At 33.2% G+C, this 25,161-nt stretch overlaps 4 protein-coding genes across 10 annotated transcripts; 2 read left to right on the top strand and 2 right to left on the bottom strand.

The window, feature by feature from the left end:
* The first annotated feature begins 23 nt into the window (after window positions 1–23).
* Window positions 24–16,746, top strand: LOC116427459 (uncharacterized). Of its 5 annotated transcripts, none has more exons than XM_076370048.1 (8): window positions 24–162; window positions 1,482–13,223; window positions 13,777–13,983; window positions 14,056–14,175; window positions 14,275–14,532; window positions 14,612–14,728; window positions 14,801–14,872; window positions 14,968–16,746. In XM_076370048.1, exons 2-8 carry the CDS (start codon window positions 1,650–1,652, stop codon window positions 15,037–15,039), a joined length of 12,420 nt encoding a protein of 4,139 aa, XP_076226163.1. In that variant the 5' UTR covers window positions 24–162; window positions 1,482–1,649; the 3' UTR covers window positions 15,040–16,746. The 5 variants fall into 5 exon arrangements, with proteins under 5 accessions (XP_076226163.1, XP_076226166.1, XP_076226164.1 ...); XM_076370051.1 differs by having other exon boundaries at window positions 106–162; window positions 3,600–13,223; window positions 14,968–16,739; XM_076370049.1 differs by lacking the exon at window positions 24–162 and having other exon boundaries at window positions 895–3,726; window positions 3,781–13,223.
* A 74-nt stretch (window positions 16,747–16,820) lies between these two features.
* On the top strand, window positions 16,821–17,453 carry LOC116427462 (ADP-ribosylation factor-like protein 16). The gene is made up of 2 exons (XM_031977844.2): window positions 16,821–17,027; window positions 17,133–17,453. The coding sequence occupies exons 1-2, from the start codon at window positions 16,821–16,823 to the stop codon at window positions 17,451–17,453; spliced, it is 528 nt and encodes a 175-aa protein (XP_031833704.1).
* Window positions 16,930–22,572, bottom strand: pic (DNA damage-binding protein pic). 3 transcript variants are annotated; one of them, XM_076370052.1, is made up of 6 exons: window positions 22,417–22,572; window positions 22,062–22,319; window positions 21,839–21,987; window positions 18,810–21,556; window positions 18,341–18,737; window positions 16,944–18,258 (listed from the first exon to the last, which is right to left on the bottom strand). In XM_076370052.1, exons 2-6 carry the CDS (start codon window positions 22,129–22,131, stop codon window positions 18,175–18,177), a joined length of 3,447 nt encoding a protein of 1,148 aa, XP_076226167.1. In that variant the 5' UTR covers window positions 22,132–22,319; window positions 22,417–22,572; the 3' UTR covers window positions 16,944–18,174. The 3 variants fall into 3 exon arrangements, with proteins under 3 accessions (XP_031833698.1, XP_076226167.1, XP_031833697.1); XM_031977837.2 differs by having other exon boundaries at window positions 22,062–22,572; XM_031977838.2 differs by lacking the exon at window positions 21,839–21,987 and having other exon boundaries at window positions 16,930–18,258; window positions 22,062–22,572.
* An 823-nt stretch (window positions 22,573–23,395) lies between these two features.
* LOC116427352 (Hexamethylene bisacetamide inducible) lies at window positions 23,396–25,158 on the bottom strand. The gene is made up of 3 exons (XM_076370054.1): window positions 24,992–25,158; window positions 24,729–24,925; window positions 23,396–24,423 (listed from the first exon to the last, which is right to left on the bottom strand). The coding sequence occupies exons 2-3, from the start codon at window positions 24,909–24,911 to the stop codon at window positions 23,449–23,451; spliced, it is 1,158 nt and encodes a 385-aa protein (XP_076226169.1). The 5' UTR covers window positions 24,912–24,925; window positions 24,992–25,158; the 3' UTR covers window positions 23,396–23,448.
* Between the last annotated feature and the right edge of the window lie 3 nt (window positions 25,159–25,161).

Genomic DNA, 25,161 nt, shown 5'->3' with positions numbered 1-25,161 from the left:
CAAAACATCATATCATAGATACGAATGCTATTTTTTGCAATGATTCTTAGAAGATCGTTGATACTTCTCATGATTCCTTTTTCTCGAAGTCAGATTATGGCATCAGACACCGAGCATAGAAATGAAATGTTGAAGGAGTTGCAAAACTATGAAGTTATAAGGGTAAGACCATATATGCATATTTTGGAATTTGTTCAATAAAATTGTTTTAAGTTTCTGTATCGTTTATCCTATTTATTATAACGTAATATCAGAGCCTAAATGGATTTCAATGAGTTCGAAGATGATTATGAACGGCATCATTTTTCTAATACATACATATTAATTTTAAAATCTTTGAATTTTCGAATTTCACTGATTTTCTGAAATTCTGCCTGAATCAACAATCTGTTGATGACAATTCACATGAAAGAAATTTTTAAAAAAGCCTAAATAAAGTTTTCTGTCTCCGAGAAGCAAGAATAGTTTTGCGATTAAATTGTAATTTAATGAATACATTTGATTTTATTATATTATCTATGATAAATATTATCGTATTAATAATCCATTATGAAATTATAGAATTGTAGAAACTGCTTTATTATTCGATCCTGATGTTACATGATTAAATATTGCAAAAGAATCGCTATAATTTAAATCGAATGTAATGGTGCGAATTGTAACAGCTGATGGTGATAATCATATCACTAAGGTTACTTCTGAGACTATTTCTTAAGTAGATTACCAACTCACACCGTTCAATCGTAGAAAACAGATTCCACTTAAAATAAACCTATGATTAATTATTTTACGCCTGATTTTATACTAAATTAATCAATTCATAAATGAATCCTGTGAGCATCTTTTAATCGAGAGATTAACACAGAGTCAACGCAATGTTCAAAGGTACAGCGAATGAACTCCACTAGGTTCATGAGTTCGTGACCAAGTTTGGGTTTTTAAACGCGTGAATAGCGAAGATCTAATTGAATGGAATCGAGGACGGAGCAATGATCGTGTATCGGAACAGATTTGTTATGAACATAACGCGCGACAGGGTTTGACTGTTAATTATCCCGTGAAAATCAAAGTATTTAAAGAACATTTTTTCGCAGAACATATTTGTTTGACAGCGAAGTGTGCGTTGTTTATTGAGGTTGACGAGATTTATTGTGCAACATGGCGATTATATTTGAATGATAAGTGCACGTCGTTTTGTTATTATTTCATTTGAATCGGGAAGATTCCATATATTTCATTACGATAGCATATGAAATATTCATATGCATTGATCGTGTTGTGTGTCGTTGCGTGTAAGGTTCACAATAACTAAGTAATCTTACACGGAAAGGTTAAAAATATTGTGATAGAACATACTTCTGTATGTTGATGTTACTTCTTGGACGGCTTTAAATCGTTATTCTAGATTATAATTTTTCAAATGGTTGTGGCTGTAGCCGCGAACAGTTTTAAAATGTGCATTATTACAAATTGTCAAACAGGTAATAAGAAGTTTTCTTTATGGGACAATGAGACTATAACAAAATAAACTATGCGGTATGTGAACATTTGTACAAGCAAGTTAGTGCGTTTCAAGAGTCGCATAACTGTTAAAAGAACTGTAGGCTCAAATGTGCAATAGAAATTAGAGTATCATAATTAACAGTGTGATGAGCGGCAGTGGATTCAGAGGAAGAGGCTTTGGACCACGGGGTGCACGTTCGAATGGTCCACCCAATGGCTTTAGCGGACCCCGGTTTCCACATCCTAATTTTAATCACTCAAGGCCACCACACAGATTATCTGGACCTGACAAATGGGTAGACGGTCCAAATTTTGCTCCATGGCAACAGAACAACAAGTTTATTCCAAGGTCGCAATATAGGGGTAATTTATCATTTCGACCAAATGCTAGGGGTAGAGCAGCTAATGGCAGGGGAATTGTAAGGTTTTCTGGACCTGGTAGACCACCAGGTCCTCAATTTTGTATGGGTTTTACAAGAAATCCTGGGCCCAGGATACCATTGCCCCAAGAAGAACAACAAATAATACAAGAAGAAGAAAAGTCTATGATGATACCACAGACTCCGTTGCTTGGATCTGAAGAAGAACGTCAGCAAAAAATTACTGAGACAGCTGACAAATTAAAAGAAAAATTATCTTCCATAACAGAAGAAGATCTTACAAACTTTTGGGAAGACGATTTATCCTTTTTACCAAATAGTAGCTCTGAAGAAGGAATTACTGTGAAAAAGGGTATTCCTGAACTCAGACATGAACCTCCAGAACTTGATTTAACTTTTACTGACTTTAGAGATATAGGGAGGGTAGACTGTAATAATTCAAAATTTGATAATATAGAAGATGGAGAGGACGATGATGATATTACCATCATTTGTGAAAATGATAGTGTACATAGAACTGCAGCTACAAACAATATTATTGTCATAAATGAAGATCACGAAAATCCCCTAAATATTTCAGAAATTTTACAGAATAATGATAATTTAAATCAATCGAGTATGTTGGAAGATGACAAATGCCAAGAACAGATGTTCCACGAGGTGCCTAATTCTGACTTGGAAAACTTGCATTTGCAAAATGACAATGTTTCGGAAGGTTTACAGTCTTGTAATTTGGATACCGATGCCAATCTAAATGCGGGAGAAGTGAATGACCTAATAAATGAAAATGCTTTAGTATTTAACAATGCAGAGACAATTCCCACATCTGTATCAACTTCAAATGGTCAGGATGTATTGCAAGTAGGATTTTTGGAAAATCAGAGCACATTGCATGATAAAAATACAATTATTGCACAAAATACAAATGAAAATGATCATTTAGAAGTAAATGTGAACCAGTGTAGTAGCACACAAGTAAACGTGTCTCAAGAAGAAGCTTGTCAATTAACAAGCAGCATATCCAATTCAACTCAAAATAATTCAATTACTCATCCATCATCTAATGAAGAAATTCAATTAAATTTTGCCTTCGATTCTAAATCTCCAACATGTTCACCTTATGATGAAGTACATAAATTCAATGATGACACGAAATTATGTAATCCACCTATTTTTCACTCAAGGGCATTTAATACACCTCCTAGATTTGCTCCAAGAGTTCTTCCTGGACTTAGATGCAGGTGGTCATTTCAACAAAATGGGAAAAATATATTTTTTAGGGGACCACAAAGATTACCGTTCCATGGAAATCGAATGCCTCTACCAAGACACATTGCACCATACAAACCACCTGACATGGGTCCAGTTACTTTTGGTCCATGCGCACCACCGCCATTTACACACAATGTACCTGTTTCGAGCCATGACTCTCAGCACCATACATTAGTGCCATTCTCTTCGAACGATTTACTTCCTGCGTTCGATCCCAGTGAACCTCCGCCAAATATACGTTCGATATCAGTGACTGAATCATCCAATAGACAAGAAATTACGCGAACTATGTCTCCTTTAGATTCAAGGAATCAAATAACAAGTGTTTCTCAAAGTAGTATGGACATTACGCAACCACCTCCTTCTTTTGATCCTAGGGGACCACCTCCTAGGATCTCACCAATTAAAGCTAATGAAAAGTTACCTGAATTTAATCCTCAACAGCCACCACCAAAAATTCACAAACAAGATGAACTTCTTCAACCACCGCCAATCTTCGATCCACGGCTGTCCTCTCAAGAACGTTCTAAGCTGATTGCTCCACTAAACACTTCAGAATCTCACATGATAGGTACGCATTTAATGGAATTATCGCAATTAGACTTTAATATAAATCCTGTTGCAGCAAATTTTTCACAACCACCACCGTTTATGCCTAGTCTACCGGTAAATTTTCAACCTGTTCTACCCCAAACAAATAATGGACAAATGATGCTGCAAGATTTTGGATTGCCTCCACCATCTATAAACATGACCGAAGTTCCTCCACCCTTACCGCAGGAAGTTCCATTAGAAAAAAATTCTAATAATCAGCAAGGTATAAGTATGGATGATGGATTAGAAGACATGCAAGAAGCAATGGAATTTGCAAAGCAAATAATGAATATGTCGGTAGAGCCGAAGAATAATCGAGGCGCGTCGTCAGCGTTATCAGAAATGCAATTCACACCATCAGAAATTCCTATACCAAAAGAGGATGTATCCTGCGCATTGTTGGTAAATCAACTACTTGTAAATACTGGGAAAAAACAGAAGAAGAAGGAAAGTAAAGGTAAAAAAGGAAAACAAAATACAATTTGTGAACCAGAACATATCCAAAAACAGGAACGAACTCAGATAACGAATGATGAACAGAGTACGCAAAGTCAAAGTAAAACTAGTGAGGATGTACTGTTAACAAGTGATCAAATTCGGCCAAAAGTAGTATTTAATTTAAGTTCCAAAACAAAAGTATTACAAAAACCAGAAGAATGGCATAGGCCTTCTATGAATACTTCTGAGGATAAAGAAAGTTCTCAGCAAGTCACACATCAGAATTCGCAAAAAGAACGAAGGCAAGCTAAAATGTATTCTTCTGACTGCAAGAGAAATAATCAAACTAAAACTCCACAAAGAGAACACAATCCTAAGTCAAGTTTAATACGTTGCGTGGAAATTGCGAAAGCTCCTGTGTCTGAAAAATCAACAGATACATCTCATTGTCAAGATCCTAACAGAAGTTCAGAGAAATCTGATATACGCTCCTCACCAGCAACATTGCCAAATGATATTGCCACACAGAAGAATCAAAAGTCTAAGAAGGAGAATAAAAAATTAGGAGCCCCTACCTCTGAATCATCGTGGAAGAACAGAGTAATCAGTCGTTTTTTGAAAATGAGTAAGAATGATATTTGCAATATGGTCAACAATTCGAGTCTTCGTAAATTTGATATCGCAATGAAACATTTAGTGAAAGAACGAAGGTCGTCGCTATCCTTAAAAATGAGAAATACTGAGGATGAAAAAATGAAAGAGTATGACAGAGAAGAATTCATGAATCAATTAAACGCAATGTTGGACCCAGGTGCTGTGGTGGGTATTACAGATTTACCCACTGAATTTATTCATCATTTAAGCGAGGTTTTACAATTAGATCCTATGCCCTCCGATCTCGAGTCATCTGACAAACAGAATACAAATATTGATGAAGTTAGAACTATAAGTCAGAGCGATAATTCAGAAATATGTACCTCAGAATATTTCAATGAAGAAAATATGGAAATTCAACCATGTAGTTACCAAGAACATGAAGATACATGTATAGAGAAAGTAGAAAACAAGTCTTCGCAGACAAAAGAAGAACCTTTTCATTATTCTCTAAACACACAACTTTCACAAGACAGTTCATCGAGGAAGTCAAATGTGAATAAGTCAAATTCTGAAACAGAAACTGTACATAAAAGACAGCAGCCATTATTTAATGAAGCTGATCTGGATGACATCTTATCTCAAGTGACAGAGAGAACAAAATCATTACCTAATGCAACTTCAAAGACTAGCATAGAAAGGGACAAAACTTCGATGCAGCCAGCGAGGGAAACTTTTGAGCACAATACTTTTTCGCAGATTTCCCATGCAACAGTAGCTGACCTCGATGATATATTTTCAGCAGGTATCGCAAGAGCTAAGTCACTTAACAAAAATGCAGAATTAGATACTTCAAGAACACGGAAATCAAGTTCCGAAGATCGAAATACTTTTAGAAGTGAACGATATGAGAAATGGAGTAGAAAGGAACGTGAAGATCCAGACTCATTCAGGAATTTAACTAAAGAAGAATGGGAAGCTAAGTATGGAACAATGAATGCTTCTGTAACATCAGCTACTATATGGAAAACTGTATCCAACAGTGCTGAAAACTTAACTAGAGATAGTAAAAATTACCAATCTCAAAGGTATTGCTCATCAGATTCACCAATGAGAAATGTAAGTATAAGTCCCTTAACACACGAGTCTGTTTCTATGCATAATCAGGATAGGTGCATAACTCGTTGTAACGAAATAGAGGAATCAAAAACAATAGAACGGTCTGAAAGCAGTAACGATTCTAGTACAACCAGTTCAAGTGATAGTGACGAAGAGACCGTTGCTCCTAATGTAACAAAATTGTTAAAAGTGATTAAAGAGAAGGAGAAAATCGCTAAGAAAAGGTCGCTTAACGAAACTATTAGAGACGAGGTGGCAGCTGAGATAGAGAAAAAGTGGAAGGAAAAGAGTAAATATAAGGAACGCAAATTTCGCAAACGTGAGAAACGGAAAAAGGATAAAAGGGAAAAACGAAAGAAGGAGAAAAAGAGGAAGAAGAAGAGAAATTCTCATTCCAACACATCAAAGTCTAGTGAACTCTCTGAAGAGTTCCGTTTGTTAACAGAGGATGAGATTAAAAAAGAGGTAACTGTCAAGGAAGAGCCATTAAGTACATTTGAAGATAGTATTTCTCAAGGATTTAATAATGAAGCTAACAGCAGTCAATCGGATCCTACTATTAGCAATAAAATTGCAGTAACTAGGTCATGGATCGAATTGCAAAACTTGCAAATGGAAAAACAAATTCCTACAGTTGTTTGTGATAAGACATCAATGCAGCCTAAGAAGAAGACAGCAATCATTTCAATGACTGTACAACCAAAGACTAAGGCTCAATTGAAACAAATGCCAGAATCCAGTGAATCAGAACAAAATCAAATCACGGAGAAATCAGCTGAAGCAGGGAGTGGAATTAATGAAAGTAGAGTAACGAACACTGATGGTGAAAAGATGAATGAGCATATGGAAGAAAGTAAGGATAATGAAGTAACTGAAAATAACAATGATTGTGTGGATACTTCCATATGTAGAAGCAACTCTGTACTTCAAACCAATGTACCTTTAAATGTTATCGAGCAATCACACACAGAAGTTATTAGTAACACCAATGCACCAAATACATCTGGTAACTGTGTACATCCTACTACTGAGACGAATGCAAATAATCAGACAAGTGAACAAAAAACACATGTAGGAGGTACTTCGTCAACAGAAACTAAAAGTGGATACAGAAAGATAGATATAAAGGCATATAAGGAACGTGCTCTCCAGAGACGCTTGCAAGAGGAAGCTAAGTTGAAAGAAAAATATTTAAATCCTATTTCTGTGTCACAAGATTTGTCTCAATCTGCTTTACCCATTGATAAGATTCATAGTGAAACTGAAAAATTAAACTTAGAAAAAGAAGTTAAGGCAACGGAGGTGGAAAATGATGCTCTCTTGAAAGATCCACGATTAATTAAAGAAAGATCGATTCAATCAATAGATTCCTCTTGGTTACCTTCTCAAAAAGGGGTAAAGGAAAAAATTGATTTTGAAGAAGAGCATAAAAAAAGTAAAGAACCTTTTGTTTTTACGCAACTGAAGAATACCAATGAATCAGTAGAAATTAGGGATAAAGAAAAAACGATAACACAATTGGATCCTAGTACAAATCTTCTTGAAGAACCTATTAAATCAAAAGACCGCAAAAATGATGATAAATCATCTTCACAAGAAAGGATAACTAAACGGGAAGTGGAAAACAAAATTGGATCTAAAGGAGAAGGGGACGAGAAAAGGTTAAAGAAATTGACCACAGCCGAATTTAATAAATTTAAAAATATCCGATCGGAGGGAAGCAAAGAACTAAAACTAAAGAAAGAGAGAAAATCAATGGAGAAAAAATCGACAAAATCAAAGTCCTCGACAAGAGAAAAAGATTTGAAACATTCACAAAAAACTGAGGAAATACAGAAGTCAGTGGCAATAAATGCAAATGACACTTACCATACTGAAATTGAAAAGATGAATGATAATGATACCTCTGAATTACCACAAAGTGGAGAATCACCAATGCCTGCTGAAAACGTTACAATAGAGACTAGTAGTACATTTGAAATGAGTAAGGAACAAACTAATACTAATTTTAGGGTAGGAAAGGGCAATGAAAAGCCTACAGATAATAATAAAGAAGTAACAAATGTTAATAATCAACAAATAGTAGATTCACTTAACAAGAACACCATAGAAGTACAGAGTATGGAGCAAGGAGAACTAAAGACTGAAGATACTCAATGTTTATTAATCTCAAAAACTGAACAAAATAGTACTAAGAATGCTGAAAATAACAGCCTTAAAAATTCTGATGTAAATGCAGTACAAGGTGAATCTGTAATGATTGAAACATTAAATAGAGAGGAAATTGTAATGGAAAAAATGACAGCTATAAACAATAACTCATTAGCTTCTGTTGGAGGTGAACCTACAAGCAATACAATACTTTCCATAATGGATACAGATCATCATAATCAAGAACCATGTCCTTTAGACGAAAATGATTGCTTAAATAATAAAGATGATTCAAAGGATGCTGTAACTGATAATAATTTCACTCCACAACAAAATAAATCCAATAATATAAATAAGAATATAAAAGATGGCTTTGAAAATGAGAAAAATTTAGAAATTGGAGTGGAAAATGAAAATCAGGAGAAGGATGAATCAATTGCTGAAATAATTGAAGATGTCCAGACTTTAAGGACTTGCAATAAAATTGAAGCAAGCGAAGTAAGATCTCCTGATAGTTCTGGTAGTCCATTTAAAGGTTTTTTTGTGGAGTCCATTGAAGATAATAATCCTCAAGTATCTCAGTTGTATGGGGTACAAATGGAAAATAAGGATGAAATAGAAAGTGTAATGGAAACTTCTAAGCAGATAATTGAGATGAATATTAGGAATAAACTTCACGTGAAAGAGAATGACGATAAAAATCATGATAATCGGTTTAAAAAAGTAAAGGAGTCTGATGAACCAACATTAACTTATGAGTTGGTTTTAGAGCAGCCGGGTATTACAGAAAACAGCTCTGTTGAGAAAAAGATCAATGATAATTCCAATGTTACAGAGAATAATGGAGCATTATTAAAACTGGAAAATATAAGTGTATTAGAAGAATCTCAAACTAAAGTCATGGAGACACACTTTTCAACAGCTCATGATTTAGTTAGCCAAGACACATTTGATGAAGATGGAGAACCCTTTATTGTGTTGGATGAGTACATAGACGAAACAGAGGCAAGATCTCTTGGAAAATTAAGTAATCTTGAGCTGGATCTAGAAGACTGTATTGCCAGAGATACTGATGCATTTGCTAGCAAATCTAAGCAAGATGAAAAAAATTCTATAGACAACTTAAGATCACCGAACTTCAATTCAATTGATTTTAAAGAACTATCAGAAGCCTTTGATAAAAGTGATGAAACATTCACTGAGACAAAGGCTAAAACAAATTCGAATACAACTTCGTTTAAAGATAAAGAAAAAGATACTGTGAAGATTATAGATGTTTCTTTTTCTTTGAATGAGTCAAGTAACAGTGAATCAAATGTGCAATCGTTACAAAAATCCAAATTAATGGTTTCAATAGATTCAGAAGTTCTTGAAGCATATTCACAAAAGGATGTGTCAATCGATGATATTCCTCGACAATCTTCAACTCATGAATCATCCACGGAAATGGAAAGGAGTACACATCATTTTGGTTCTTCGCTATGTCTCAAAATATCAGCAAAGTCAGATATTCCAGAGAAAATTGCTTTGCGAAAATCATTGGAGAATTTGTCTTTGGTTAACGTGCCAACATCCGAAACAAGTATTGAATTACCAGTGTTGAATGAAGAATTTAGTAGTTCTGACAAAAATAATGAGAAAGAACAAAAGGCTAAAATAATTTCAATGTCTTCTCATACAAAAATATCCGATAATCAAGATATACTTTTTAATATAACCGTTGAACAAGAGAAAATACAAAAGTTGCATGACATATTTGAAACAGAACATGCAAACAGATTGAGTCAAGAAAAAGAGAATGAAACATTGCACAGAATAAAAAACACGCCTAAAATGAAATCCAAACAGCGCAAGAAGTGCAATGTTTCCAAAAATCAGATAGAAGAAGCAATAGCAACAGATGTAGCAAAAACCAAGTATCCAACTTCTAAAGAAGCAATCATGGCTAGGATGATAGAAATCGATGTTGAAATTCACAAATTGATGACAGAGAAAATGACTTTGTATCAAATGATTACAAATGATGCTTTACCAACAAACAATGATTTAGAACAGAATAATGAAGGATATACACATAAAGAAACCGACATATCCCTGGTTAGACCGCGAACTCCATCCGCGTTAATGTCACAATTAATTCAGAATATAGAAACTAGTCCTGTAACTAATCAATGTGCCAAAACAACTACAGAGAATGCGAAAGATAGTCTAATGAATCCTGCCCAACCAAACAAATTTAAAATGTCCAGATGTGAGCAACATATTCAAAAAAGAATTAGCAGTATTAGTACTTGCAGTTCTGAAAATGAAGAGTCCATACATCAGGTTATTGATACTAACACAAGTTCACCTTCCAAAAAGAAAAAGAAACAAAGAGGACCTGAAAGAGTAGTGAAATGGGAGAATAAGTCTAAATGTATTAAAGAGATATTACACATTAATACAGAAGAAAAACAAGCCAACAATATAGTAAAATCAATTGCAAAAAAGGTTAACGCTGAACAAGAGGGAACTAAACAAGACTTTGATCAGGCACTAACTAATGAAATTAGATCTCAAGAAAATCTAAACGACATACTAGCTGATGCGTTATCGAATCCAAAATCTTCATCTCCTAAGGATAAATTATCTACACTTAATTGTAAAGAAAATGAAAAGCTTGTTGAAGAAACAGAATTTCAAGTTTCTTCCAATGAAGTTGGTAAATCAATAACAGAACAGTCTAATGACAAATTGTTGTTCAGTGATGCAGATACAGCAAATTCTACGACAAAAGCACACGAGAATAGAACACCAGAAAGATCATCTATATACTCAGATGACAGTACTTGGGATTCATTTCTTCAGGTTCATAGTGACGATCAAAGAAAATCAACTACTGGTCTTGCACTTTTGGAGGAAACATATAGGAAGGAAATGGCAAAAACGCGAAAAATAAAAACTGAATTGCGAAATAAGAAAAAGAAAGAAGGAATGCAAGAATTATTACAATCTGTAAGCCCTCTGACCATTGAGGAAGAGGAATTACCATTGTCTGCATTATATGTTAAAAAATTACATTTAAAGAAGAAAATTAGTTCTGTGGACAAACAGGAGGAGAAAGGAAATAATGATCAACGACTTTGGAAGAATGTTGACGAAGTAATAAATGCTGTAGCAGAAAACAGATTAGAAGATCTTTATATAGAAAATTCAGTAGAACAGTTACATAAAAACAATGAAATTAACATACTTCATGTAGGTAACACATCAATGAATGAGGAACAGACTAGCGATCTGAAATCAAACTCAGAACCCCCCAAAGTATTACTGGAAGAAGCAAAAGAAATAGTAGTTTCTGTCCCATTAAAGAGTATTGAAGAAGCTTACACTCAACATTCTAAGAATCCAACATCTTCTGGTGAGAAAATCAAAGCAAATAATTATGTAGAATTAACATCTCTTAATAGGACTCAAGCTCTAACGAATAATGAAGAACAGCCTCAAAGAAATTTGATCAATGTACAAACACAGAAAATAGAAGCACCACTTGAGATATCAATGACTACTGAAAAAAATGTAGTAGAGTTTGTACAACAATCCACAGAAAACAGGAATTTAGAAATTAATCAGACCGTTTCGATAAAAAGTCCAACTACATGTTTGGTGGAACCAGGTGCTAACGATGCATTTGATAATCAACCTACTTTAAATAATATTGAAGTCAATGTAAATATTGAGAAAATAGAAGAAGAAAACACAGATGGAAAGGACAAAGCGTTTTTCTTGCAAGAAGAAATTGTTGATTTTAATAAAACAAAACACATAAACTCTGAAGAAGTAGCAACAATGTCTGATACACTTGAAAGAAGTGATGATGATGTAACTGAACCCAATAATGGCATTATGGTAACTATTAGTCAAACTCCTCCATATGTTTTAAATAAAAGTTCTAATTGTGAACTTGAAAATATGAATGAAGAATCATCTAAAGATTCTTCGCAAAATCAAGAAACTTATTATGAAAAAGAGTATACAGCAGATGATTTAGAAGGAGGAAGTGATCCATCCAAAGATGAACACTTCATAAGTTTGAAGGATCATAAGGCACTGAAAAAAAGAAGAGAATCCGAACGATCTAATAAATCTTCCAGCGAAGAAAATAATAATCGTAATCGAACTCCCGTTCCTCTTCTCGGTGAAACTACAGATTCGTTCAGAAGGGATGAAGTGTCGAGTAAGAAGCTACCTAAACGTAAGAGGGGAAGTAGTAGGACACCTCTTCGGAGGAGTTCACGATATACAGAGGAGGTGACAAAACGAATAAAACTTGAAGTCGATACAGCTGTTCAGCTTATAGAGCAAGAATCTCAAGAAAAAAATATTCAAGTCCAATTCTCTAGTATGTCGCCTACGTCATTGTCATCGTACGACGAGGAAACTGAAAATACATCATCAAACATCAGGAAAAGCCGTAGTCAGAAAACGGCTGTGAATAGGAAACGATGTATACCTTCAGAAATTGAAATTCAGTTAAATACATCAACTTCGAGCAATGATTTGAAAGATATTAAAAAATGTAAACAACACACGATGCCAGAAATGATGAATTGCAAAGTAAGATTGGTGGACAGTAAACATACAATCCTGAAACCAAATGTACACCCTAATGTATTACGAAAATATGGAATTTCAGCAATTAATTTATTTACACAACTTCCTTCCGATCAGGTAAATCATTCCTGTTTGACTGTAGAGTCTACATTAAAAAACTCATTGACTTGTGCAAAGCGTGCAACTTCGACAACTGAATCATCCCAGGGTCATGTATCGAAGTTAATTAGAAAAACAGAGGATGTAACAAAATCCATTAATTATTTGGACAATTTTAATAAAGTGAGAAGAGGTCCAAAATCTATGAAAATGAATCTGCCCGTAGATGACAAAGACGACGATTTTACAGATGAATCTAATATTCAAGTTATGCAGATTTTGACAAAGGAACAGGACATAAACATTTCTCAGGCTCGTGAGAAACCGGATATCGAAATTGTGGAAGAGAAAATGATAGTTACCAAGAATCAACATCAAAATGATTCCGCATCAATGTTGACTGTGATAGAAACAAAGGATGATAAGGAAATACCAAGGACGCAATATACGGTCCATAAAGGTCCTATTTTAGATATTAAGGTAAAGGACCGACCGTATCGTGACAGAAGAAAAAGATGTCGTTATTAAAGCAGTGCATGATTGTTCTTGATTTTCTTGTTTAAATAAATTTTGCTTTATTCATGATTTCATTTTCAACCATATAGAATAGATAAATATTTTTATTATTAAAATTGACTGTGTAAATTGAATTTCTATGAAACATACTTATGTTTTGGGTATAACATATTTCAATTATAAATTTTTATTTTGCTAATTTTTTACTGATAGGTTTTGCCTCTAAATGAACCTATTTTTGCATTTATTGTGTACAATTACCTAGGAGTAGTATTAATAAAACCACCAATGTTTCTAGTTTCAAAGCTTTCCACTTATTATTCTCCTTCACCTCAGCTTTAATTTATAGATATTTCTAATCCTTATCATAAATTTTTATTGTTTTATGTTTTAATTTACTTTTCAATCAATTGAATGTTTCTAAAAATAAGTTGTAGCTGTACATTGATAGTCTATGTTAAAACTTTAAGATTTTACTTCATTCTGTAGATTAATTATAGAAAGAAATATCTTTTAGGTTTTCGAGAATTCATTTCTGGCTGCAAGCGAGGATGGCAGAATATATAGATACAGTCAAGCTTCAAATGGAATATTAAACATCTATAAAGGCCATAAAGCAGCCGTAACTTGTTTATACGTGTATAATCCAAATAGCACAGATGTTAACAAAGAATGGTTGTTCTCCGGTTCATTGGATGGAACCTTAAGGTGTTACAACATAACGGTAAGTAAAATCTATTTACAATAAAGTTTGCCATTGTATACTACTATTACATACTATAAATAAATTTATTAGACTGGACTTCAATTGAGGGACACTGCAGATATAGGTAGTCCGATACAATGTATGGATGAAGCTTGGGGAATCATTTTTATAGGTACTAAATCTGGTCATGTGTCTCGTTATCATATAAAGGTACGTTAAACAAATGTATCTTCTCCATGCAAATGTTTTCATATAGTATAACAATCACGATATTCGTATAAAATAAGATACAATTGATTATTATTTCAGTCAGGAGTTATAAAAGGGAATAGCATACAATTTTCAGATAAGTCTGTACTAGCTTTAAAAGCAACTAACGAGGGTCCACGAAGAGTACTCATTGTAGCGTCTCGTAGTCAACCGATAACAATACGTGATGCACAAAACGGCCTATTTCTTCGCACTATATGTGGTCAAAAAAGTCATACGGTGTACAGTTTGATGCGTGATCATAATCTAATTTATTGTGGCACAAGCACCACATCCATACTTGTCTTTGATTTCACGGTTCGTAACAAATTGCAATAAATAATTTAATATTACGTTATGCATAAACAATATTTTTCACTATATTTCCGTCTTTCAGAATGGTGAACAAATTACACAATACGACGCTGGAGTAGGAATCGTATGTATGCGACTGTATAAACAATTATTATTTGCTGGTTGTTACGATGGGAATATTTATATATTTGACACAAAGGTTGGTACCAAATTAAAATAAAATTCAAAAGACGATAATAACAATGCTTGAAGATACACACTTTTTTCATAGGATTATCGACTTGTATGCAGCATACCTGGACCCGGAAACATGCTTTTAAGTATGGAAATCATAGACAATAAGGTATTTGAATTAATTATTAAATAATGATTCTATATTTTTCATAACGCTGTCGTCTACGTTTCAATTTAATCAAATATAAACGTTTATCTTTCCAGATCATAGCTGGTAGCAAAGATAAACGTTTGCAGTCATGGCAAATGTCAGGTCAAGTGCGAGCTTTACTCTAAAAGTTGGAGAATCAAGGCTTGAACTGAAATATCCTAGTCTAGTCGTGCTCCTAAGAAAGATTAACTTGATTAACTTTGGAGTACATTCTACATAACTGTACAGGTTCAGAGAACTTAATTTGTAAGATGTGTATGTATATATATTCATATGACATATATGTATATACATATATGTATATGAAGTATAAATATACACACACACGATCTTATTTACGAAAAATGCACATAAACGGTATAAATACATTTGTACAGAAACATAGGTAAATTAAATTATTGGTATTGCGGAAAGATTAAAATATTTACAGTATAGTCAAGAATCATACTAGAGTCTTGTTTGTAAAAAAGTGGTAGGAAGGTCTTTATTCCAATTTATCGATTCGCGCTACCGAGGGCAAACCTCCTGTGCCTTGTGCGCGTTGCAAGATATTTTTTATTTGGAACTCTTTAATAAAAAAAGAAAAAGGAAATACACAAACAACGTAAACGCAACTTCAAAAAATGCACCCATTGCCATAAGAGAAAAGGAATTTTTGAACCTTTGCACTTGTTTCTTTTATACTTGCAAACACGTTTAGACACGAAACTAAGATGTTCTCTTAATATGATATTGCATACTTAGTAAGCAGTAAAACAGTATCTTGTCAGTCCTAGATTAATTGTTATTTTATAACAAACTCATAGGTGATGCAATAGTTTTCATAGTTTGTTTGATGAGAGCAAAGGTTGATATAATTACCAATTAATGTAAAATTAATACTTCAATAACATAAATACAAATAATTTTCTTTTGATTTTTGATTGTTTCAAAAGAATTCTTAGGTATCATTTCAGATATTTATTGTTTCAAATTGTGATTGTTTATAGGCTCATAAATTTCTTAACTTGTTCATATGTTTTTTTACTATTGATTAATTTCTTCTTTGTCGATTTCTATTTATGACATGTTTGTTGTTTTTAATATTTTTAAATATTTTTAAATATTTATATTTTCCTTACCATGTGGCGTAATTTTAAATTAGGCAACGCTTAATGAAAAGTATTTCTCAATTGTTAATACTCGGTTTTTTCTATTTATTAATTAAAACAAAGGAAGATGCGTTTCTACCAGTGTTATAAGTGGGAGACCTTAAAATGTGATTGTGATGAAATGTATATGTTAAGACAATTTGTCCACATCATGAATTACATGAAATGTAAAATTTTTAAAGAAAATAGCAGATGTAAAGAAATTGTATACGATTCGATATTTTCTGGTATGGTTTACTTTCAACATATATCCTTGCATCCAATGCACATTGTACTTATAAAGTTATACAATCATTTGCAAACCAATGATTACACTGTGTTGTAGTTTGTATAAGTTCATTGTGTATCTAGTATTTGTTACGTGTAATAATAAAATTGTTCCCACATCTGAGACAAAGTTTTGTAGCATTTATTCTCAGACACGTATTTTCTATGTAAAATAGTAATAGCATTGTACACAATTTTAAAATTTTGTATATTAAATTGTACAAAAGCGTTATAAAAAGTTTTATAAGGAACCTATACCATGAATTGTTACAATTTTTTGTTTTTTTAATTAAAGAATGTACAAAAATATATATTTTATGGTTTTTACTTTTGATAGTCCGACAATTATGCGTGTTTCCTAGAGAAACATTTGTTAAATCAATAAGCTTTCTACATGTATACATAAAACGAATCATCAATTTATAATGAAATTATAATAAATAAAATACAAGATATCAAGAATTTTTGGATTTAATAAATGTTACAAAATGTGTATTTGTCTTGGTCCTGCTAAATCTGGCAAAACTTTTCTGTTGAAGCGTTTACAAGGAGATGAAATGGACGATGCGACACATACCGTTAACACTAATGGTATAAATCTTTTTACAATAAAAAATAGCACCGGAGAGTTTGACATCATTATTAAAGAAATTGGTGGTGGTATGGCGCCAATATGGAAGCATTATTTTGATAAGGTAAATATTAATGGATAAAAAAAATATAATAAATTGAATTAATTTACTAGTAATTTCAGATCGATCATTGAAAATATTCTTCAATATTTATATGTTAACTTTTAGATAGGGAAAATCATTTATGTCGTGGATACAAGCAATCTGTGTCAAATAAGTGCGGCAGGAGTATTACTTTATACTCTGCTAGTAGACCCCAAATTGCAAAATATAAAAATCGCATTAACGCTGAATAAAATGGATCTTTCTTATCGTCAAATGCGTAATGAAGCCTTATTAATGCTTCAATATTCACGTCTACAAGAAGAAGTTACACAAGAGCTCACTGTATTTGAAACTAGTGGTATGACTGGTCAAGGTATAGAAGAATTAAGAAACTGGTTATTCGATCCTGTCACTTTAAAAGCTGCAATCAACGCAAATAAATAAAATTATTATAACAAGTGGACATTTCTTTTTATATATTATATATTCGTTCAACTCGATCTTACAAACATTCTACGGATGCTGTTTTTAAATAACTTGTTATACCAATTGTGTATCGCATTATCATGTTTATTACGTTCAGAAATAAAAACATCGTCAAACCAGAAATTCGATAATTAGTGCTGAGCGGAAAGAGTAATCGTTTAATAATCTCATACCATAGTAACTTTACAAATTTTTAGCGTGCCTTTGATATTTTTTAAATAATTATTAATTAATAAGTTTTCAACATTTTTAATAGTAAGTACTATTACGCGATTGTTATTTAATATCATAAAAAATACGTTATTATTTATATGAATTCGAAAATACTTGTAAGAGAACTAGGTCATACGTTTGTATAAAGAATGCATTCTTGATGTATGTCAACATTTTCAGAAAATCTTTCACATACACATATACAAGTAACTGAAGTACATTATTATAGAAGAGTAATACGAATCAGAGTACAAGAGCAAAAATGCACACGAATAAAAAATAATTTTTCACTGGAAAAAAGAGGAAATGCACTTTCTTGCTTTCTTGTACTATCAATGATAAGTAGGTAATTGTATGTACATTTTTCATTTGTTTCTCAAATATTTTTCGAGTTTTCTTATCAATCTATTCATCTATAAACTTCTCAAAATATAATAAACTATACAAATTAATGAAGTATAAATTTTTAATGTATTCTTGTAAGATCTTCTACTATTTTTACAAGATCATCTACCGTCGCTTCTTTCTTCATACCGTTACCATCATCAATCTGCAAAGATGAAAAAGATACAGAGTTAAAAGTACAGAACAACATACATAAATACAAATTGACTAGAAATTAAATTGTTTACCATAAGACCCATAGCAACTTCTGCCATCTTATCTGGGCTTAAATCAAGAAAGCTTTCGATTAAATCCCCATCTATAAATCCTTCGCACTGTTCAATCTTTAACTCGGTATTAAAACTTCTCCAAAAGTTGTGCTCTATTTTACCAACACTCTTTATAACACTGGTTAATTTGTCTTCGATATTTCGTAAAAATTCATAAAATGTGAATGGAATTTGTGTAACTAAACCAATCGCTCCACTAACAGTTCCAAATAATACACAACCCTGTGTGGGTGTACTTGATTCACCCAAGTTTTGCATCACTAATGACCCATGCCGAAAGACATTGACCATGTCACCTAAATGAAATTGTCCAACCTCCTGCATTTGTTGCCTTTCATCCTCAGAAGTTGCGGCACTAAAAAAAATGTATATTTTAGTAAGTGTATAACATTATAATAAAAACTAATGTACGTATTTAAAAATTTACCTATCTTTTTGACAAACAAACAGATTAAAACAATTCTCAGCGCCTAGAAAAGTATCATCATCTAGAATTTCAACAGCTGTCATCCAATTTGGATTGTAATCCCTTGCAATTTCTTCAAAGCTACCTTCCATTGTTTTATACTGTAGCAATGTAAGAGATCTCATAAGATCTCCAACTAAAACAAAGTCTCCTTTTGTTTTTAAGTAGAGTGCAATAATATTATTGAAATGGCTACATTCCAGCCTAAGTTCTTTTTCTACGGTCCACTCGAATAAACGTACAGTACTGTTAATACTAGCAAGGAGTTTTCCATTAAATTCAACCAAAGAATAACACGAACCCTTGATCTCTTTTTCAGCAACCTGAATAAGTTTTCCGTCATTCCAATGATATAGTAGTATTCTACCCATTTTTGGTTCAGTTTCATCTGGATTAATGAGTGCAGTTCCAACTACATAGTAAGATGTAGGATCATCTCCTAATTTAGTTGATATCAATGATAATGCATATTCAGTAGGCATTAACATATGAGCATGTAAAACTTCGAAAGTATGTTGATCTATGATGAGTAAATTATGTACTTCAATTTCTTGGCCAATTTCACTAGCAGTATGTCCTGTAGGTTTATTGTGCGGTATAACTAAACTGCTACTAGATGTAGAGGTTGCTTGAGTAGATGTTGAAGCTGCTTGCGTAGATGCAGAGGGTCTTACAATACTGACACCACTGCTGTCTTGAATATCAACTCTCATTGTTATTACTCCAAACGTTTGAGAACTTTCTTGATAAGCAATGCGTCTCGGTGATTCTCCAAGAGGAACCGTTCGAATGTGTAATTTCTGTATTTCATCGATTGTTCCAATTGTCACGGTACTGTCAGTTGCTAATGCTAAACTGTCTGGATATGATTCTGCGTTTAAAGAACACATATGGTTTACTTCTTTTAAATTAACATTGCTAAACACAAGTTTGTGATTTGATGAATAAATTACAGTAGGTCTATCAGAACACGCAAAGACATTAGTGGTGGAGAGTGATCTGAAAGTTCTTAGGACCGTTGGCTGTGTGCCTAAAGTAACTTTTTTCTTATCGGAAAGCATACCACTTTGTTTGTGTAAAGTAAAGTAATACATACTACCATCTCCAAGAGCACAAAGAAGATATGTATTACCCTCGAAACAAGTCATTAAAATAGATCTTGGTATAATTTCACCCCCAAGTAATTCTTTATTGATTTCTTCTAAAACAGGTAATGTTAATATGCGAACAGAAATATCTGTCCATAATCCTACTGCAGCAATTTTTGCATCAGTATTGCCATCTAATGGAGATATATCTAAACATGCCACCTCGTATTGCAAAGTTGCAAACCCTTTTGGTACAATCTGTCCATCCGTAATTTCCATATAAAACAAATCATTACCAGTTGCACAAAGTACTTGTGTTCCATTGCAAGCAACTACACTGATGGTTCTTTTGTTCTCTGGTTCCCATTCAGAAACAGTTGTTTTCGTTTCATGTGATATTAATCTGGCAGATTTCGGCGTTATCTGAATAAATAAATCGTTCGTAACATTTCCCGTATGGAACGTCTGTTCATCAGCAACAAAACCAGGAATATCTGTTTCTTCAACTTCTTCTCCATTTAATGTTAATATTCTAGTTTGTCCAACGAAAGATAAAACTAGAGTATTGTCAAAATTGCCGCCGCGAACTTTCAACGCCCACATACCCTTAATGCCTGGTAAATCTATACTGGCATGCTCTTCAATACCTATTCCGTTTCTAATAATTCTAAGAGAACCCTCTTTAAAAGCTCCAGAACATGTGACCATTTGTCCTTGACCTTGTCTTTCGAGATCAACTACAGCCATATCAACAATTGGTGCTAAATTAATAAAAGTCTCCATTGGAACACAATATGAACCATTCTCATCTGCTTTTGTAATTAATTTAATTAATTGCGAATCACCAAGACGACTACCAACAAATATCACACCATTGTCCAAGTATGTAATACATTCTGGTATACTAATTTCTCCTAGAAGCTCAACTTTCAAATCTTTCACTACTTGGGTACCATCCGGTTTCTTTTCTTGTTCCAAGAACAACATGAATAAATGTCCAGCCATATCACCTAATAAATACCTAAGCCCTTGGTTATCAACTTTAGCATAGCATGTAATTGTACTTTGTTTAATGATTGGAGGTACAACAGCAACATATGTGGTTCCATCATGGTACAATATACTTTCCTGACCTATTATTATTGCACCGCAGATAGGGGAAGGAACTGGAATAACCATCATAGCTTCACGTTCCACATTGTCTTGTCGCCAAGGTATTTTAACAAATTCTTTATCCCTCAAAGAAATTTCATGGGTCTTAACATGTCTGCCATTAATATCTTGATGAATTAAAATTAAGGTTGGATTAGCACATCCATGAAGAAAATTTACATCTTGTACTTGTTGTTCGTCCATACGTATCGATGATGCTTTTAACTCTGGATTATCCTTTTCAAGTGGTATAATTTTAAAAAGGCCATCGTATAAACGAAGACCAATCACACGCGCTTTGGGGTCGATTACAGCTTTAATTCCTGTTTCTGAAGCTTTACCAATTCGATCTGCCACATTTCCATGTGCTTTCGTTATAATTTCTATATCTTCTCCTTCACCAACACATTCCAAAATCATAGCATTATATCTTGTGGTCAATAAAAACAACAAGTCTTTTTTCTCATGCTGTAGAAATAATGAAATTCGTTAATTATATATTATTGTTTCATCATCCTTTTTAAACAATATATTTTACTTATTTCATTCATGAAAGTTTTATACATTAACACTTTCATGTATTGTCATGTACAACAATAGGGGTAATTAAATAGATATATTATTTTCAAATTGAAAACGAACATTCAATATAACAAATAAATACTAATAAACTGAATTTTGATAGGTAAATACCGAGACAAATACATAATTTATAATAATCTTAAAATGAGAATGCTAGTATAACCCTACCGGCGGTCTAAAAAATTTAACGACTGCAATCTTGCCGTAAATTCCAACGTCTTTCACTGGTCTTAGACCTTCTGGAGTAACCAAATAAATTTCTAATCGGACATTCTTTGCCAAGATCAGATTCAAATCCGTGGGCGAAGTGAAATTACCTTGATTGGTAAAAATAAAATAATCGCTTATTATCGTACTCATTTACACTTAACGAAAAAACTTTCTTACTCACCTGTCACACATGCAGTGACAGCCGTAGGCTTATGTGCCGTCACAACATAATGATGAGACATTGCTTTCATACTATTTTATCCGACACAACTTTTCTATATTTGTTAACAATTCAAGAGCAGATTTACACACGACAAAACACTGGCCTTGCGAGGTTTTTACTTTGACGCGCCATGAAGTTGGCAACATTTTATAAGGAACTAAGCCTAGTTCACATAACGGTCACAAATATTTTAAGGTGATCCTCTAGGTATCATTCCTGCTCAACCGAAGACTTAAATAATGATTATACTGGCAATAGAAAATATAGGAATGATAAAATTATCAATAATGATGGAATTCTATTCACTGAATACCTTTAATCTTGAAAATGCATGATAGTCATTTGATCCTTAAGTCAATCTTATGACCATAATCAATTGGTAAAAATATTTTCCATTTATCCATATTTTTAATGTATTCTTTAAGAATTAAGGCAATTTTACGTTACGTGTAGCTCATAATAATTTAAGACGTTAAAAACGTTTTTATTAATTTTAAGAACTATGGTTTCATTAAAAAATATAATATCTGAGAAATTTCATATCTGAACATATCCCTACGGTACAAAATTTTAAAATGCAGTTTGTTCTCTTTGTACAACATTTTAGGAAAATAACCATATAAAAGAAAGAAAAATCTTTAATTTATTAAAAATTTTAACTGTGAAATACTTTGTACATTCATTGTACATTCAGACCATAAACTAAGACCTAATCTTACATCATAAATCTATACAATTGTAAAATTAAATGGTATTTTAATTTTTATAACATAATTACATCATTTTAACACATCACTGTATTTTTTTGCTGTATACCTAGATCGGTATATTATAATTCATTAGCTGATGGTCTGTGAAACGCAAAATTTATACATTCTACATTCTTAAATGGCAGTTTAAAATGAATGGGATATCAAAGAGAAATTAGTCCCACTGCATTGTGATTAGTACCAAATGAAGTACGATTAAGTAATATTATACAATATATACTACAAAGTGTGCAAATGTTGCTAATTTCATTAAGCAAGTAACAATATAAACTGCACAAACATAAATTTTGTCCTTCGATAGATTGGGTATGTATTTCTTACATATTCTTTTTATACAAAACAGTCTTAAAAGATATATGGGAAGTAAATTGTAAGAGCATAATCAATGTATAACTGATATTAAGAAATGGGTCTGCTCGTTGCTTAAATGCAGCAACCAAATGAAATCAAGCCAGTCTTGTTAAATTGGTAGGATTGAAACAAATATGTAGGACAAATTACATTTTTAACATGACTTGCACATCGATTTTCAAAACATTGAATAGACTTTTAATATAAAAACAGCTCTTTATAATTTACAGGGAGGAATCATAACCATCATAAATATCATAAATATGATCGTTCAAATATGTCATGTTATACTTCTCATACAAGGTACTTGCCAAATTGTTTTTTTCTACTATAAACCGAGGTTTTACATGCTCCGAAGAAGAACTAGAACTTGAAAGGGGACAATCACATCTGCTTTTATTTCCGTTACTTGTACTGTCACTGTCGCTTTCGCTATCAACACTTGAAACTGGACTACCATGTCTTTGAGCTCTCAATGATTCATTTTCTCGTTTCAGCTGTTCATTCTGTTGCATCAAATCATCGATTCGTTGTTGACAGATTTTTAATTTCTTTGTCGATTCTGAATCTGTACTACTACTTTGGGTTTCTAAATCTCTCTCTTCAGGTTGATGAAAATTTTTGCCGCGTAACCGTTTCGTCAATAAATCTACTTTGGCCTCTAACTGTAGGTATTCTTGTATTAATTCTGATTTACTTAACGTACTCAACCTTTCAGCATGAAGATCTTCATATGCTGTTGAGAATTCCTTCGTTAAAAATTCTTCTTCGTCCTCTGGAGACGAATAAAAATAATCCTCATCAGAATCTACGCTAAAACTAGAGTCTCTAGTACGAGATGGAGCTGATGGTTTCTGAAATGTAGCAGGTGTATCTGTCGAAGCAGCTTCTGAAAGCTTTTGATCAAGGTCTGGAAGATCACTATGATCATTCATAAGAAACTGAGTAGTGTTATATGGTGCTGTAGGTTGTCTACCAGCTTTTTCTAATCGACCTCTTGATCTATACCGTAGCTGTTGTTGATAGTATAACTGCTGTTTTGAATACGGTTTTAATTTTCTATGCTTAGGTTTACCTCTGCGAGTTTTTCTTTTTTTAGCTGTGTTATCTTTCCCATCTTCATGATGACATCCTTCCTGATCTCCACTACCACTACCACTCTCAATTTTCCCTGCTCGGTTTATTATTGTTTTAGCACACTGAAACATAAAAAAGATCAATTATCATCAATATCTCATTTCATAAATCTTATAAACTCCGTCAAATAAGAACTTCATGCGCGCGCGAATCGAGTGTACATTTAAAAAAATGTACATATTGCTCTCTACTATGATTAAAAATTATTCGTCGCGTCACCGATTTCGGATAAGATACTTTATATACATATATATTTATATATACATATATAAAAAAAAATTAATTCGCAAAATTTCATACAACGGGACTTTAACATTTCAAATTGTACTCGTAGAAATATTTTTGAACGGTGTGACATGTATCTTACAGTTTTTCCGTTGATGTAGGCGCCCTCGTTGATGTTTTCGCCAGTAGAGTGCGATTTTTGTTCTGAAGCTGGCAACGATGACGCCGCAGGCGTCGGCTCCGCTTTTACGCCCTTCACGTCATGTACCTCGTCAACGCCGACCGACACTTTCTCCACAGGCGTCTTGTCATTCTGATCCTCCATGTTCGTGATGTTAACTGAAATCCAACGGTTTACAGTGGTACAGATGCACGTTACCGTTAAAAAACACTGTCCGAACCCACCGATATCTATCCACTCCCGTTCCACAAACCGTACACCTTCACCGCAAACAGCGACTGAATCGCCATGTTTGATTTGTCCGTGATTCCGTGCGATAGCGAAGCGCGACGTGCTAACGTTTCAGGGGAGTAGGGAGATCGTGTCGTAGCAGGGAGGGAGGAAACGTATATGT

The sequence above is a fragment of the Nomia melanderi genome, chromosome 8 (assembly GCF_051020985.1).
Source record: "Nomia melanderi isolate GNS246 chromosome 8, iyNomMela1, whole genome shotgun sequence".
Lineage (NCBI taxonomy): Eukaryota > Metazoa > Arthropoda > Insecta > Hymenoptera > Halictidae > Nomia > Nomia melanderi.
Note: the sequence above shows the minus strand (reverse complement) of the source record. Positions and strands in the feature narration are given on the sequence as shown.